This window comes from Bos grunniens, chromosome 5 (genome assembly GCF_055505025.1).
Source record: "Bos grunniens cultivar Pamir isolate PY7600 chromosome 5, Bosgru_T2T1.0, whole genome shotgun sequence".
Lineage (NCBI taxonomy): Eukaryota > Metazoa > Chordata > Mammalia > Artiodactyla > Bovidae > Bos > Bos grunniens.
The window spans coordinates 23,975,406-23,993,429 of NC_141169.1; the positions used below are offsets into that span (position 1 = coordinate 23,975,406).

Consider the following 18,024-nt stretch of genomic DNA (forward strand, 5'->3'; position numbering starts at 1 on the left):
ATTCCCTGGCAGCTCAGCAGTTAGGACTTGACACTTTCACTGCCATGGCCTGGGTTCGATCTCTCTGAACCTAAGACTCCTCAAGCAGAGCAAGACACGACCCAAAAAAACCAAAACTGTGGTACAGATTGTTTTTCAAAGTGGAAGTGGTGAGAAGGAGAATGAATATTGAATACCTGTTTCTATGGCTTGGGCTTCATTGGTCTTCCACTGCTCCGCTACATCATTTGCTAACGGATCATCTGGATTGGGAGCACTTAACAAAGCCTGGATCGATAGCAGAACTGTGCGGATCTGCAGTGCTGGGGACCACTTATCTACAAAGGCAACAGGCCCAGAATGACCATACATGAAAACAACCCAGAACTGCTGTGTTTCCCTCCCATACTTCTGCGGTCTTCATAAGGTAAGATTATAATATTCAGATTCTCAAAACGGAATGTTTACGAGAAAAAAGGAAAAATTCTTAACAGCATATGATAATAAAGATAACACTTACCTTTCAAAATATCTAAACATATTCTTCCCAACTTGTCTACATTAGGATGATAAATTTTGGTCATGAAACGTACTTTAGGGGCTGCCATTGGGTATTCTTCTGGAAGGAATAGTTCAAGTTTAAAAGTCCCTCCCTCAAAGGGGGAATCCTGAGGGCCGGCAATGACCACATGAAAATAACGGGCGTTGCTCTCATCTGGTTCTGCTTTAATGCCGGGAACTGGTTCTGCCAGCAAACGCTGGGTTTCCTACAACAGAAAAACATAACACACTTGTGAAACAAATACCGTTTTGCTAAACACCAAAATAAAAATTAAGAGAAATTTACTCCTTGGAATTGGATATAAAAGAACCTCTCCAATCTCTCAAAGGGTTTCTATTTACCTTATAAAATGTAAAGTTCAAAGAAAACATAAATCATCATAAGCAGCTGAAAGCAACCACCAGCAAATACTGATGACATCATGTACAACTGCAGCTACAAATGTCTACAAATATGTGGAGAATAAGATTAGACTAATGAAATTGATCTTATACCCATGGGAAAGAAAAGGGGGAAAAAAAGAAAAGAACAATAGGATTACTGCATAGGTAAGGTCCTGCTGTTTAAACTTAACAAAAACCAAGCTGTTTAGAAAGCAAAACTAGTTTTTAAAGTCACTGAAAATCTCCCCTCTGAAAAATCTAATGGAACAAAGGAAATACAAGTGCCGAGGCACTTAAACAGGGCTGGAGATTGGCTAGTCTCCAAGCTGATTAGTCTCTAAAATCGAAACTGAACCAAGCTCAAATGGACCCTTACTGCTCCCCAACAATATCATGAGTTCTCTTTGCCACCTTTCTCCCGCTCCTAATTAACTGAACATTCTTTCTCCTGTCAACCTCCAATACCTCCATCCACTTCTTCACTTCTGGCTGACAACCCTGTTTTGTATTACAGGAGAAAACAGAAACCCCTCCTGAAGCTCACTGCCGCATCTGCACACCAACCTGCACCTATGGGCCCAGGTGCTCTGCACCTTTTCTTCCATGACTAAGGGAGAAAGGACTGTCACTCTGGACTAAGACCAACCTCTCCTTTAGATCTTAACTCCTCACCTCCTCAAGGACATTGTTCTAGCATCGCCTTCCTCTCCTGAATCACCGTTTCCCCTCTATTGGATTTTCCCCAACTGTACAAACCTAATGTAATTTCTCAAAAAAAAAAAAAAAAAAAAAAGAAGGGGAAGGAAATGACCCTGACTTGACTCACCACCACCCCACCCCCCCCGCCCCCTGCTGCTGCCCCATTGCTTTACTCCTCTTTGAAAGTCATCTAAACTTGCATGTCTCCAACCTCCCTCCTCTGCTCTGGTCTTGAACACAACTCTCGAAGCAGGCTTTAGCTGCCAGCTTGCTTGTTGAGGTCATCAGTGAGTCCCACATGGTTAAATCAAATGGCTAATGTTGAACCTTCACCTTAACTGACTTAAAAGCATCATCTTACCCAGCTGGTTTGTGCTCTCCTTGCAAGGCTTTATCCAGCTTCCTGCAGCCACTCTCTCCTGGCTTTCTTCCTAGATGCATGGTATCAACCTCATGCCAACACTACACTACAGAAGGCACCAGGGCTCTGTCTGAGGTCTTCTACTGTGCCTACACACTCCAAGGTGATCTCATCTAGTCTGGTGAATTTAAATGATCAATCCACTCCATGTATGAAGCCTCCCCAAATGCATATTCTGCAGAGATTTCTCCCTGAATCATCCTCCTATTCATAACCCCGTGCTCGACAGCTACTCCTGAATCTCTAGTAACCATCCCAAACTTAGCATGACCTTTCCCACCCTTAACCTGCTCCTCCTCAGAGCATTCATTGAGTCAATCAGAAGTCCATCCTTCCAACTGATCCAATTCTTCCTTCATACCTCACCCATCCAATCTGATCAGCAAACCTTGCTGGCTTAAACTTCAGAACCTACCCATGTCTGGACACTGCTATACTTCTGATCATCACTCCATTGCTACACTTCTGATCCCAGCCACCACCATTTCTTACCCAGCAGGCTGCAACAGCCAGCTAACTTATTCTGCCTGCTTCGACCTTGAGTCCCCCAGCCCCTACCTAGTCTGTATTCCACAGACCTTTTAAAAATCAAGGTCCTTATAACCTCCCACTCAAAAGAATGCATTTATTCCACCTACCTCTTAGTCATCTTCAGCTATGCTTCCCAATCCTCACCACCCTCCTCATCTGCTTTGTTAAAGCAAGGCTAGCTGCTTTGTGCTTCTTCAACCTGTCACGCATACTCCTCCCTCAGGGGCTTTGCTTTCCTTTTCCCCTACGTGGAATGGCAAACCACTTCAGTATTCTTACCGTGAGAACCCCATGAACAGAATGAAAAGGCAAAAAGATAGGAGGACCCTGAAAGATGAACTCCCCAAGTCGGTAGGTGCCCAATATGGTTCTGGAGATCAGTGGAGAAATAACTCCAGAAAGAATGAAGGGATGCAGCCAAGGCAAAAACACCACCCTGTTGTGGATGTGACTGGTGACAGAAGCAAGGTCCGATGCTGTAAAGAGCAATATTGCATAGGAACCTGGAATGTTAGGTCCATGAATCAAGGCAAGTTGGAAGTGGTCAAACAGGAGATGGCAAGAGTGAATGTCGACATTCTAGGAATCAGCGAACTAAAATCGACTGCAATGGGTGAATTTAACTCAGACCATTATATCTACTACTGTGGGCAAAAATCCCTTGGAAGAAATGGGAGTAGCCCTCATGGTCAACGAAAGAGTCCGAAATGAAGTACTTGGATACAATCTTAAAAACAACAGAATGATCTCTGTTTCCAAGGCAAACCATTCAATATCACAGTAATCCAAGTCTACGCCATGACCAGTAACGCTGAAGAAGCTGAACGGTTCTATAAAGACCTACAAGACTTTCTACAACTAATAACCAATAAAGATGTCCTTTTCATTATAGGGGACTGGAATGCAAAAGTAGGAAGTCAAGAAACACCTGGATTAACAGGCAAATTTGGCCTTGGAGTACAGAATGAAGCAGGGCAAAGGCTCATAGAGTTTTGCCAAGAGAACACACTGGTCATAGCAAACACCCTCTTCCAACACACAAGAGAAGACTCTACACTTGGACATCACCAGATGGTCAATACCAACATCAGACTGATTATATTCTTTGCAGCCAAAGATATAGAACCTCTATACAGTCAGCAAAAACAAGACTGGGAGCTGACTGTGGCTCAGATCATGAACTCCTTATTGCCAAATTCAGACTTATATTGAAGAAAGGAGGGGAAACCACTAGACCATTCAGGTATGACCTAAATCAAATCCTTTATGATTATACAGTGGAAGTGAGAACAGATTCAAAGGATTAGATCTGATAGACAGAGTGCCTGATGAACTATGGACGGAGATTCCTGACACTGTACAGGAGACAGGGAGCAAGACCTTCCCCAAGAAAAAGAAATACAAAAAAGCAAAATGGCTGTCTGAGGAGGCCTTACATATACCTGTGAAAAGAAGAAAAGCGAAAAGCAAAGGAGAAAAGGAAAGACACACCCATTTGAATGCAGAGTTCCAAAGAATAGCAAGGAGAAGTAAGAGAGCCTTCCTCAGTGATCAGTGCAAAGAAATAGAGGAAAACAATAGGTGAAAGACTAGAGATCTCTTCAAGAAAATCAGAGATACCAAGGGAAAACTTCATGCAAAAATGGGCTCAATAAAGGACAGAAATGGTATGGACCTAACAGAAGCAGAAGATATTAAGAGGTGGCAAGAATACACAGAAGAACTGTACAAATAAGATCTTCACGACCTAGATAATCACAATGGTATGATCACTCACCTAGAGCCAGACATCCTGGAATGTGAAGTCAAGTGGACCTTAGGAAGCATCACTACAAACAAAAGCTAGTGGAGGTGATGGCATTCCAGTTGAGCTATTTCAAATCCTAAAAGATGATGCTGTGAAAGTGCTGCACTCAATATGCCACAAAATTTGGAAAACGCAGCAGTGGCCACAGGACTGGAAAAGGTCAGTTTTCATTTCAATCCCAAAGAAAGACAATGCCAAAGAATGCTCAAACTACCGTACAATTGCACTCATCTCACACGCTAGTAAAGTAACGCTCAAAATTCTCCAAGCCAGGCTTCAACAGTATGTGAACCGTGAACTTCCAGATGTTCAAGCTGGTTTTAGAAAAGGCAGAAGAACCAGAGATCAAATTGCCAACATCCGCTGTATCATGGAAAGAGCAAGAGAGTTCCAGAAAAACATCTATTTCTGCTTTATTGACTATGCCAAAGCTTTGACTGTGTGGATCACAAAAAACTGTGGAAAATTCTGAAAGAGATGGGAATACCAGGCCACCTGACCTGCCTCTTGAGAAATCTGTATGCAGGTCAGGAAGCCACAGTTAGAATTGGACATGGAACAACAGACTGGTTCCAAATCAGGAAAGGAGTATGTCAAGGCTGTATATTGTCACCCTGCTTATTTAATTTATATGCAGAGCACATCATGAGATGCGCTGGGCTGGAGGAAGCACAAGCTGGAATCAAGATTGCCGGGAGAAATATCAATAACCTCAGATATGCAGATGACAACACCCTTATGGCAGAAAGCAAAGAAGAACTAAAGAGCCTCTTGATGAAAGTGAAAGAGGAGAGTGAAAAAGTTGGCTTAAAGCTCAACATTCAGAAAATGAAGATCATGGCATCCAGTCCCATCACTTCATGGCAAATAGATGGGGAAACAGTAGCTGACTTTATTTTTTGGGGCTCCAAAATCACTGCAGATAGTGATTGCAGCCATGAAATTAAAAGACGCTTACTCTTTGGAAGGAAAGTTATGACCAACCAAGACAGCATATTAAAAAGCAGAGACATTACTTTGTCAACAAAGGTCCATCTAATCAAGGCTATGATTTTTCCAGTAGTCATGTATGGATGTGAGAGTTGGACTGTGAAGAAAGCTGAGCGCCGAAGAATTGATGCTTCTGAACTGTGGTGTTGGAGAAGACTCTTGAGAGTCCCTTGGGCTGCAAGAAGATCCAACCAGTCCATCCTAAAGGAAATCAGTCCTGAATATTCATTGGAAGGATTGATGTTGAAGCTGAAACTCCATTACTTTGGCCACCCGATGGGGAGAACTGACTCATTGTAAAAGACCCTGTTGCTGGGAAAGATTGAAGGTGGGAGGAGAAGGGGATGACAGAGGATGAGATGGTTGGATGGCATTACTGACTGAATGGACATGACTTTCAGTAAACTCCAGGAGTTGGTGATGGACAGGGAGGCCTGGTGTGCTGCAGCCCATGGAGTTGCAAAGAGTTGGACATGACTGACCAACTGAACTGAACTCCACTAAGTGTTAATTTCATCAGATCCCAAGATCTCCATTCAGATGTGCTTTCTCAGTGAAGCCTCCATAATTGAATCTGCAAACACCTTTCCACCCTATCCCACACCCTCCCTCTAGCCCGGCTCCTTCTCACCCCCTACATAGTTTCTCTCTAGCACTCTAAACGTACTATATCCCTCTTATTTTGTTCGGAAGAGGGGATTTGTGTTTGTTGCATTTATTGCTGAATCCTCAGCTTTGGAACAGTGTGCAGTACTACAGATGTTCCATAAACACTTGCTGAATCATGAATCTATTCAATGATACAAAGAACAGGGAATAAACCATCAGAAATTCCATCTTTAACATTAAAGCAGTTTTTATTCAAAGCAGGATGCACACAACACAAGAAAAAGAATCCACTCAGGTACTAGGAGAAATAATCTATATTTATAGATATTTAGTCAGAAAAATGTTAATATTCAACACACAAACTGACAATAGTATGTATAGTTTTATATATTAGCTCATTATTGACCAGGGGATTTTTGCAGAAACTAACGCCTGTGACTGGCGATTTTTCTCTTAGCTGGCCAAAAATTAATTATTTCACTGACACTATGCAGGTTATTACATTCAATAGTTACAACTGACACAGATGAAAAGTCTTATAATTTTCACGAAATTTCTTCAGTCCACTCTTCTATATAAGCAAAAGAGCTCACTCCAGCAATGTGAGTTTCATTTTCACTTTTTGTATCAGAATCAATCACTAAGGTTTTCTTTTTGTTGGTCTAATATTCGTGTCATCTTAATCAGAACTATATTCTGAAGAACGATCATCTTCTGAGACATTAGTATACATGTCACTAGGCTGACAAGAAAAACATCTACATAAAATTCACGAGAAAACTCTTTACTCAAAATTTTGTGATGCATCATTTTTGAAAATTTTATGTTTATAATATATATACAAGGTTGGAACAAAACCCTAACAGAATAAACCATGAATGATAACAACAACCAGAAGTTGATCAAGTTTAAGCTCTAACAACTTCCCATGGTAATATTAATTGTATCACCCTCTAAAAACGTATTGATGTATCTCCAGTCAATTACGCATGAGTAGTACATTTTCAGCGCTTTCCTGGTGGCTCAATGGTAAAGAATCTACCTGCCAATGGAGGAGATGCAGAGTTCAGTCCCTGGGTTGGGAAGATCCCTTGGAGAGGGGAATGGCTTCAGTAGCCTTGCCTGCAGAATCCCTTGGACAGAAGAGCCTGGCCAGCTACAATCCACAGGGTCGCAGAAAGTCGGACACGACTGAGCAACTGAGTGCTCAGTGCTTTTCAACATTTTGAATATGTATGTGTAGTCAAAAACACTTAGAACACTGCAGTATTTAAGCTTCTAGATATGAAAAACAATGAATGAGAATACTATACTGATTTCACTTGAGAAAAATTATAAACCTTACACTACTTCATTCTACAGCCTGTAATGCATATACTAGAAAAGAGTTCTCTATCAGTACAGTTATATACTGGAATAGTCATAAGATGCAGGTATAAAATCAAATTCTTTTCCAAAATGTGTTAAACTCATAGCCATTTAGAGTAATGCTTCAAGACTAGCTTGCTTGATTTTAATCATTCCAATGCCAGGGCAAATAAAAAATTGAAATGCTATAAACTACTTTCAGCAAAATATTCTTTAGATTCAAACAAAGTCAAACATTTTTGGAGCATTAAAAATCTCAAGAGGCAATAAAGAAGCCTCCCATCTTAGGCAATTTTCCAAAATGTAACTAGAACAGGAGTCTGGTCTTCACTTTTAGGAGGAAAAGTAAAGATATTAGGATGAATATTAGGTGTAAAGGAATGAGAAAAGTGATGGTAAAATTCCTTGAATTTTGACTCCTCACCTCCATCCTCCTTTTGTTTTATCCCAATTCTTCATATTTTTAGAAAGTCATCAATAGAGAGGCTGGGGGAAAAAAGCTGGGGTCCAAGAGTCCCAAAACACCGCTCCCTGGTTACACAAAACAGTGGCAGCTCTATTCAAAGCTATAAAAAGCTACCAGAAAGCCCTCCAAGGTCACATCCGAAAATAGGGTCAGAATCACTCAGTACAATCGTCACAGACAGATGGAGCTTCACTTCCTCATCTTCAGTTCACCCTCAAAATCAGACACTTTCTTAAAAACATACATATTAAATGCATCATGTGAGCTGATCATGTATCAGATTTAATCGGAACACATTCTAGAATAAGCTCTTGGATATGCAAAACTTTTTGTAATAGTTTTTATGTGCTCTCAAGTTCTAATGGATTTTGAGATAATGAATACCCGTGCATAATTATCTGACTACACAGCACAAACCCACAGCATAAATTACAGGAGGAAAAAGAGAATAAAACCCAAACCAAATGGAACAACTCTCCCCCACAGAAATTGTCGATTTTTTTTCCCCTAAAAAGGCAAAAACTGGGTAGGAACTAAAATCCTTCTGCTACTACTCACACACAGTTAACTTGAGACACATTCTAGTTTTATACTATCCTTTGGCAGAAAGACAGCGAAGTATTCTTCAAGTCTTAGAAACAACAGGTTCAAATTATTACTGCCTCACTTAACTACATTTCTGCAGAAATTTACACTGCTCTGAGCTTCAGCTTCCTCAGCTATATAGTTAACATTACCTCTTATGTAGAATTGCTATGAGATAACATTGTAAAATGACTTGACAAATGAAGTCACATAAGAAGGCCAGTCCACACATAACCAACTGAAAAATAATACAGGGTAAGAACAAAGCACAGAAACAAGTCTCAAGATTTATTAAATAACAGTATTCATTTTTAAAGAAAACAGAGTATAACTTTTAGTTGCATTTTGTGATCCTATCTGTTTAAAAGCAATCCTGGGACTGAATCTCAAGTATAACTCAAGTTAGGCCATGAAAATAGAAAAGTAATGTAGACTATGTTTAGAAAACTGGTTACTAAAAAACAGAAAGGGAAGTACATAAAAGCAGAATATGAATTTAAGTGGCAACAAGATTAGGTCTCAAGGAAAATATCTCATTTTACCGAAGGCATACAGCAGTTCATGCTACAAATACTTTCAAAGGAATTAAATAACATCAAATTGATCTGATTATCAATAGCTCTTTTGGGACTCAAAGAGCTAATCCCAGAACGACACCACTGTAAATAATAACACTAAACTCCATTTATTAGGACTTCTGTTTTTAGATTCAATAATAATGTGTGTACACTTCCCTGGTGGCTCAGCTGGTAAAGAATCTGCCTGCAACGTGGGAGACCTGGGTTCAATCCTTGGATTAGAGGAAGATTCCCTGGAGAAAGTAATAGCTACCCACTCCAGTATTCTGACCTGGAGAATTCCATGGACAGAGGAGCCTGGCAGGCTACAGTCCATGGGGTTGCAGAGTTGGACATGACTGAGCAACTTTCACTTCACTATGAAATAGTATAAGGTCTCACACGTTCTATGGTAATGAATTATGTACGGTAAAATTTTAGATAACAGTATTTTTAGAAACAGTGGTAATCTGCATGTGTGAAAAGTTGCCCCATTTATTAACTATTCATATATACACCTCCTAATGGCTCAGACGGTAAAGAATCTGCCTGCAATGCAGGAGATCCAGGGTTCAGTCCCTGGGTCCGGAAGATCCCCTGCAGAAGGGAATGGCTACCCTCTCCAGTATTCTTGCCTGGAGAACCCAATGGACAGAAGAGCCTGGTGGGCCGCAGTCCATGGGGTCGCAAAGAGTCCGGCACAATTGAGAAACTAACACACTTTGCATGTAAACCCCCACATGTTATACCTACAGCAATTAGATTTTCCCCCTTTTAGAATATTCTCTGAAACACAAAACTGCAATTGTGAATCTTTTAACTCATCTAAGATCTGAGTATACTAAATAACTCATCAATTTCTTATCATAAGTCATGAAATGAGAAATGCCTCAGTGATGCCTACTCTGTCTACTGCAACCTGTCACTATATCTTTAAATGACTCTAAAATATTAACAGGGAATTCTTTTGGGCGATTATCAATAAAGCAAAGATCAATTTTTCATTATAAACACAATTGTAAATTACTTGAGAGCATCTGCAAGTTCACCCTTGACATTTAAGTGGGCATTTAAAAAACATAACCAATGTTTTTTGAGTATTATGTCCCTAACATCTTATCCATGAGCCCTATGATTTTTATCATATGATTTTGCTTATTAACACAATAAATTTTAGAAACATGTATGTCTTTTTAATTATAGAAGTGACCATATGTATTCTAGCTGCCTTAGGAACAAAACCAAAGTTGTGCTCAACTTCCTCATTGTATTACTTCCTTACAAATCATAATGCCAGGTAGAGGTACATCATGATAAAAATGGGTCAGTGAATGCTTTTCTCCATAGCAGTGCTGTTGACAAGAACTATGAGTCACATGTGTAATTTAAAATTTTCTAGTAGCCACATTAAAGAGTAATGTGGTAAAAAGATAAAATTAATTTTAATGTTTTATTTCACCCAATATATTCAAAATAGCATTTCAACATATAACCAATGTAAAACTTACTGACATAATTTATAATCTTTTTTCATACTTAGTCTTCAAAATCCAGTGTGTAATTTATACTTACAGCACATATCAATTTGAACTAGCCACCTTTCAACTACAATCTGCACATGAAGCTAGTAGCTACCAAACAGGACAGTGAAACAGAAGACAATCCTGTTATATAATAATTTTACTTGCAGGTCATAAAGAATAACTTGCTTTATTTCATATAATGAGTAAAATTTGGTAGAGAAACTTTAAAGTATCCCTGTGTGTGCTCAGTCGATCAGTCATGTCCAATTCTTTATGACCTCATGGACTGTAGCCCACCAGGATCCTCTGTCCATGGCAATTCTCCAGGCAAGAATACTGGAGTGAGTTCCCATGCCCTCCTCTAGGGGATCTTCCCAACGCAGGGATCAAACCCAGGTCTCCTACATTGCAGGTGGATTCTTTAGAGTCTGAGCCACTAGGGAAGCCCTATTTTCCCCTCAGAAAATTCTTCACAAACAAGTAATGTCAGGGTAATTCCTTGGTGCTTCAGTGGTTAACACTAGGTGCTTTTACTCCAAAGGGCAGAGGTTTGATCCCTGGTCAGGGAACTAGGATCCCACAAGCCAGAGGGTACAGACAAAAAAAAACAAAAAAGAGTAAAGTCAAAACATCTCAATCACTAGAGACAGGAATGTGTGTTACTGTTTGTTACAGTCATAAGACTGTATTTGAAAATGATGACTTATAGCAATTAAAAAACACTGCATGGAGAAAAACTGATTCAAACAAGGCAAATTCATGATGAAACAGGTTAATCAGTGAGAAATAATTTTAATTTTTATGGCTCACACTACCCCCTAGTGGATATAAGACATAATCTACTTTTAATTCCTTTTCCTTGGTAAATGAAAAATCTGATGATCATAAAAATTAATCACGTTATCCTAACTCACCGTTTTTTAAAAACGGCTTATTCTAAACTTAGATGAGAATGATGATTCTCAAGGCACACCCTCTTCTTCCTCCTTTTTCTCCCTTTTTCTACTCCCACATACTTGTTTTTAGGTGGTATATTCACAAGGCACACCCTCTTCTTCCTCCTTTTTCTCCCTTTTTCTACTCCCACATACTTGTTTTTAGGTGGTATATTCAGAAAAGGAAAAATGGAGGTAACTGTTTCAAAGGCTCTGGATACTAAGGGCTAAATCTTAGATTTTAGACCAAGGTATCACACTTTGTTGAAAAACTTTACTTCCTGTCAGACTGCTAAGTAACTGTTAGGAAAGTAATACCATTCTACTTGGAGTAATACCCAAGAGATGGGATGGGATGAGTTGCACAAGAAATCTGTTTTAATTTTTCTCCTCTATCCAAGACCAGATCAATACTTTGGTGTTAAGTTCAGTGAAAAGGAATGGAGACTTAGGAGTCAAAGAAGGACTTTTCAAAGGCTAAGTATATCTGACCAACTTATTCCTCAGGTCTGATTAGTCTGGAAGCATCTCCCCTGTACTCCCAGTTTCCTGTGCATTAATTACCTCCACTCCCCTTATTATAACTAGCACAATAATCTGGTTAACTTAGTTGGACCCTACACTATTTGAAGATGAGCATTCCAGCTACCAAATGGTAGTTTTAAGTGCTAAATACAGGTTTCTTCCAGGAATAAAAGCAAGCACACTCAGGTTCCACACAGAGCTAATGAGAAGGATTACCATACCTGCTGTGTTAGTAACTTCCACCCCAGGAACGACATGTACAATTATTCCAATCACTGACAGTGGACAAAAATCTGAAAATTCTTACTAACAAACTGTGTATCCACCAAGGAAAGCTGTTAGGCTGAATTCCTTGATTCCCTCATCTACTGTTCCCCACTAAACGCACGAGGACATGCTGCAGTCTGTGTCTTATACTCCCGACCACTAGTCAGTAAACTCCATGAGGTCAGGGGCTCCATGCAATTATCAAGTAAACTTTCCTGACTCACAGAGAGTAGAAAAGTTCAAGTAATAAAAACAAACTAGGTCAAATCCTGATGTTTGAAATGTATCATTAACTCCTCTAATCCTCACACCCGTTCTACACATGAGGAAAATGATGAACCAAGAGTGGCCACTGACAGGGACTTCCCTGGTGGTCCAGTGGCTCAAAGACTCTGCACTCCAAAGTGGGGGTCCTGGGGCTCGACCTCTGCTCAGATCATGCAGATCTGAGATCTCTGCTCACATCAGATCTCTGTTTGATCGTGCACACAGCAACAAAGATTTCTCTCTCTGCAACTAAGACCTGGAACAGCCAAAATAAAATTAAAAAAGAAAAAGAGTAACCACTACAGTATAACAACAGTAAATCTCAAATGTTTGTCATGACAATAAAATAGCACAGAAGTTAAGGAAGGCTTCACAGTGATGTAGAAGTGCTTCATGAAAAAGGTAAATTAAACCATGTCACCTTTATTTTTCTTTTGGGACTGTCAAATGAAAAAGTATATAGTCTTACTGAAATAAATAAGGTAAAAAAAATATGCGATATTTGATTTAAAACCTGACATATATAATTTTGGCTTCCCCGATAACTTAGTTGGTAAAGAATCCGCCTGCAAGGCAGGAGGCCCCGGTTCAATTCCTAGGTTGGGAAGATCTGATGGAGAAGAGATAGGCTACCCACTCCAGTATTCTTGGGCTTCCCTGGTGACTCAGCTGGTAAAGAATCCACCTGCAATGTGGGAGACTGGGTTCGATCCCTGGGTTGGGAAGATCCCCTGGAGACGGAAAGGCATACATAATTTTGACCTCAAACTATCTGTTATATGGTAAGCCATTTTATCTCTCATACTGCACAAATCATTGTGCTCTAAAATGTTCTTGTGACTCTGAAATACAAACTTACTAACAAATGTATTAATTCCTTACTTTGCTCATAGTATTACTGTATCAACTAACTCTGAGTAAGAGAGTCCGTTGCCCCCTCCCACCCCAGGAATTCATTTCAACCTGAGTATAAAGCATACACTGTTCTTGACTTAAAATTTCATAAAGTATACATAAGTCAGTCTTTTAAAGATGCATTTTAGAATGGGAATGTCAAGGTCTTGGAGTAGGTTCAGGTTTGAGTCAGAGACACTAGATGAACAACAGGACTAGATCAGGGCATATTTTTTCTTGGCTGTTTCTAAAGACACTTTGTTTTCTGGAAACTTTACATCTCCATCTTTTTTTTCCCTTCGTTTTTTTCCATAGGATTTGTAAATATTGACATCACAGTTAAAGACGATATCAACTACTCCTTCATGTAACACTCATGAAATTCTTGGTGATAAAAATGTCCTTTGAATACCCAGCACTGTAATTAGACATGAGTAGACTCATAGAAGCTATTTCTCCATTTCTCCTGATTTCTTATTTGATGGATGCCATAAACTTTATGGCCTGGACTGTAGGACAAAAAATAAAAATAAGCCTTTAATGATTTGAATAACGTAACTGTTTTAATGAATTCCATCTTCGGAATGGTATCTTGGAACTCTGAATGAAGGGAGGGCTGAAAAACAGTAAAACCTCATCACTGGGGTTGCTATTGGCCAAGGCACTTAAGGCACTGTTAATAAACTGTAAACAAAAAAAACTCGCATATTTAAGATTCTGTGAGGGGACGTGTAAGGGTGTCTTCTGAATTTATCCTGAACAGAAATAGAGAAGATTTTTGAATGCCTGTTCCTGTATGGTGAACACTAATTATGAGTGATGCTACACCAGCAAAAACCAGTGAACCTGTAACATTTCAAAAAATTCAGATAAGTTAAAAATGATCTAGACTATGGGTTTCTTTCTCCAAGCTTTAACTCATTGTTTGAAGTTGGAAATTCATTTTAAAGCCCGTATGTGTAAGCTTAGCCATTTATCTATAAATTGGTCCACTATTAAGCAATGATAAAAATTCCCCATTTGTTCATACCTTCCCCTCCTCCTCCTTAGTGCAATGTTCAGATTGAGAGCTTGAGAAGAATGCAAAAATTTGAAGTAACTGTTACAGGAAAAGAAAAATTATCTATGGTCACACATAGGCCTGCCTGGCACCATAAGGCAAAAGGAGATTCACAGAAGACATTCGTCATTCCTTTACCTGACAGCAATGTCATTCCTTTACCCAACAGCTAGAAGATTTGGAGATTACACTCCCCATATATTTGGAGATTACACTCCCCAACCTTCATAGATCCTCACCTGCCTCAACAGAAGCTTTAGTCTTATTTCCCAACTCTCTTGCAACCCAGCATGTGAGACCCAGGCGCATTCAAAACCTGTGCTTCAGAAACTAAAGATACGAAATAAGAATCCCTTCTGGAAGGAACAGCAGGAGTTACCCATAGACAGCCAAGTGTAGCATCAGCAACCACACTGCAGTGTGTGATGCATGCAACGTCCGCAGTGAAGTCAGTGATGTGAGTCTGAGCCTTGTTCCTAGCTGCCTCTCCCTTTGGAGCTCCTGAAGGCTGTGTTAGATATATCATAACCCAGTAAATACTACTGCGGATTAAAACAGCCAAAGCTGGCTTTCACTGCTTGCTAAAAATAAAGTCTAAATTAGAAAAGAAAGTGAAGGTTAAGAGCTAATGGCCTGGGTTGGGGGTGAAGAGGTTAAGTAGCAGCTATCTTTGAGAATTAAGCGGGGTCAGAGGAGGAGAGCACTGAAGCTGGGTAATCTCTTTATCAAAGAACTTCTACCAAGTTTAAGGGCCTTTAAAGAGGGAGCTAACTTCACATTAGACAGCTAACTTCAACTAGGCAGCCTGGTGTACCTCCTAGGGAAAAAACTTTAGAGCTAAGAATCTGAATTTAATTCCAGTTCTAATTGTATAAAACCATACAAATTCATTTACCTCCTCCACCTACTAAAATGTGGTCCCTTAGACATTTCAAAGGTTCTCTCTAGCACTAAACTTGGCTGAACATTATTGGAATGGATTAAATCTTACTGCTGTATGCTTCCTTCTACTGGAAAGTCCCCTTCTGTAATACTCTTTAACCTTGTGTAATCACTGTTCAATACTCAATATTTCATCTTTCCTGTTGAGAAAAGGGATATTATGCATACAGTATTATATCCCCAGCATCTATGCCAATGCTTAAATATCTAAATAAGGAAGAAATTTGTTGCTTATGGTACCTGCTTTCCCCCCAAGATTATTTCACCTGCTCATTAAAAGAAAAAAAAAAGAAATCTTAAAATTGCCATACTCCTAATAACCAAAATCTGGTTAATATTCCAGCACATATTTGTTCTGATAAAGACAAAAGTCCTTAGAAACAGTTTAATACGTTTACACTTTTTGATTTATTATGTCACTGCATGGTGCTTTCCTGGTTGCTTTATAGATAATGAATATTCTTTGCAAACCAAATGACATAAATAGGCACTTCCCCTGGCCGGCCTACCAGCTAGCAGCTACACCTCTACCACTACTAGACATCATCTATTCAATCCTTTTCCTTGATTACTAGTTACTTCAGGTTTCAAACACGGCAATCACAGGAAAATTCAAGTGCTAAAAGCTTGAGGACTCCACTAATAGGAAAGGCCTCTGTTGATATTAACAGACAATAAGACAGATGGAGGCAGAGCAGCTGAAATTTTCAGTGAGGCAAACAAAAACAAGTTACAGTTGCTCCAGACTTGCCCTCTCAATCCAACTGTCTCACTGACACAGTTCTGTCTGAAATCCAAACCACCAGAAAGGAAAAATTAAGTTTTTTTCACACTGTGCATGCAACTGTATGATAAATGAGGAAACAATCAGATATTGAGAGTTCTGCCTCCTCCGAATAAGCATCCTTTCACAAGTTGTGCCACACTGCACAACTCCAAGAACGTGCCGCTCAGTCTGCATGAGGGGCACCCCGTGAAGTTATGCAGCGCGAGATCCTAAACACTCTGGGTTAAAGAATAAAACTTCAGTTTAGTATTTGTAAAAATAGTTTAGTACTGTCTAACACACGCAAAATTAACTCTTCCTCTCTCTCTCAATATATATATATAATTCTAATAAAATCAAAATATATGATTATCCCAAACATCCCATTTTCCTACCGACTGTTGACAAATGAACATTTGCTCTACTTTAAAAATCTATGCCCCACTTCAGAGAGCTATGTTTAATATCATCTATTTTGTTGAACATGAAATGACAATCATAGCTTTCCCACACAAAAGATGTTCATTCTTTTTAGACTTACAGAGAGGCAGTATCTTTGCAAAATCAGAAAACAGTAATCTGCAATATTAAATAAGGCTCAGAATTACATTAGGCTCTGTTTTCTGTACTCTAACCCTCCCCACCACCCTAGATCAAGATTAGTATATTTAAGCAGATAAAGAAGCAGAGAGGTCAAGTGAGGATGTCCAAGCTAGTATCTGGCAGGGCTAGAGATCAAGTGCAGAGAGCCTGGCCCCAGACTCTATGCTCCTACCACACGTCTCCACATAGACAAAATCCTTTAGCTCCTGAGAATCAGGAAGTAGGTCTAAGCCATAAGACATTATTCTGCCCACAAAGCAGCATTTCTACCATTTTGAAAATCAATTGTCACATAACACGTAAGCAACTGACTAAATGCTACTTAATATTGCTGCAAAGCAGGGGTGCGCCTCCTCCAGAAGGGCACCCCTGGCACGCCCTGCCACCCTACTGCCAGTCTCCAAGCCACACCAGCTCCTACAGGTCAAGGCCCAGGTCTAAGGTTTATAGACTTCCCAGGTGAAGCTAGTGGTAAAGAACCTGCCTGCCAATGCAGGAGACGTAGGAGACGCAGGTTCAATCCCCACCTCGGTAAGATTCCCTGGAGGAGGGCATGACAACCCACTCCAGTATTCTTGCCTGGAGAATCCCTTGGACAGAGAAGCCAGGTGGGCTACGGTCCACAGGGTCACAAAAAGTTGGACATGACTGAAGCGACTGAGTACGTACGCACTAAGGTTTACAGTCCCAAAACTGAGCACCACAGTGTCTCACATTCCAAATGAATGAACAGATCTAACTTTCAAAAATGGTAGGCTCAAGGCTTTAACAAGCCAGACAGTGGCTATACACCCGCTGAAGTACGCAGAAAGAAGACTGTTTAAAACTTCAAACCCAATCTTCACACACTATCTCAAACTTCTGCTAAAAAGTTCTGGCCTTGATACCCTCTGTACAGGTTGTGCACTTAAAAGGACCAAATACTAATAAGCACCGGAGGAAGCAGGCTTGTTTCTCTTGTCCCTTTAGCAACCATGAGGCTCCAACAGTTACATTCCTCAACTTTAATAATGATAATTTGCTCAATACTAACTCGCTGACATATTAAAGATTCCATCCTCTACCTCAAGATTTTTGGCAGAATTTGAAATAAAATTGCTCAAGAAACCAAACTAACATGAAGTTAAAGATTTCAATATTTCACAGATTATCAATTTGGTTGTAAGTTAAATAATCTTAAGAGATCCAACTGAAGTATAACTCAGTACATATAATTTTTTTTATTCTTCTGTGATTTCAGATTTTATTTTGTCCTGTGCTATTTAGCCAGAGGAAAAAATGACCA

General features: G+C 39.7%; 1 protein-coding gene and 1 long non-coding RNA gene across 3 annotated transcripts in view; one reads left to right on the forward strand and one right to left on the reverse strand.

Annotated features, from left to right (window-relative positions):
- Window positions 1-18,024, reverse strand: part of UBE2N (ubiquitin conjugating enzyme E2 N) — a 40,561-nt gene that overhangs the window by 1,368 nt on the left and 21,169 nt on the right. Inside the window, exons 1-3 of one of the 2 annotated variants that reach the window (XM_086399036.1) lie at window positions 883-927; window positions 500-746; window positions 177-317 (exon numbers count right to left, since the gene is read on the reverse strand). In XM_086399036.1, coding sequence (XP_086255162.1) covers window positions 177-317; window positions 500-746; window positions 883-912 — 418 coding nt within the window. In that variant the 5' untranslated portion in view covers window positions 913-927. Of the gene's footprint in view, window positions 1-176; window positions 318-499; window positions 747-882; window positions 928-18,024 lie in introns of those variants that run through there. The other variant, XM_086399035.1, reaches the window with a different exon arrangement.
- On the forward strand, window positions 277-1,719 carry LOC147371410 (uncharacterized). Its single transcript, XR_015163548.1, has 2 exons — window positions 277-406; window positions 1,439-1,719. It is a non-coding gene; the product is annotated as an uncharacterized LOC147371410 (long non-coding RNA).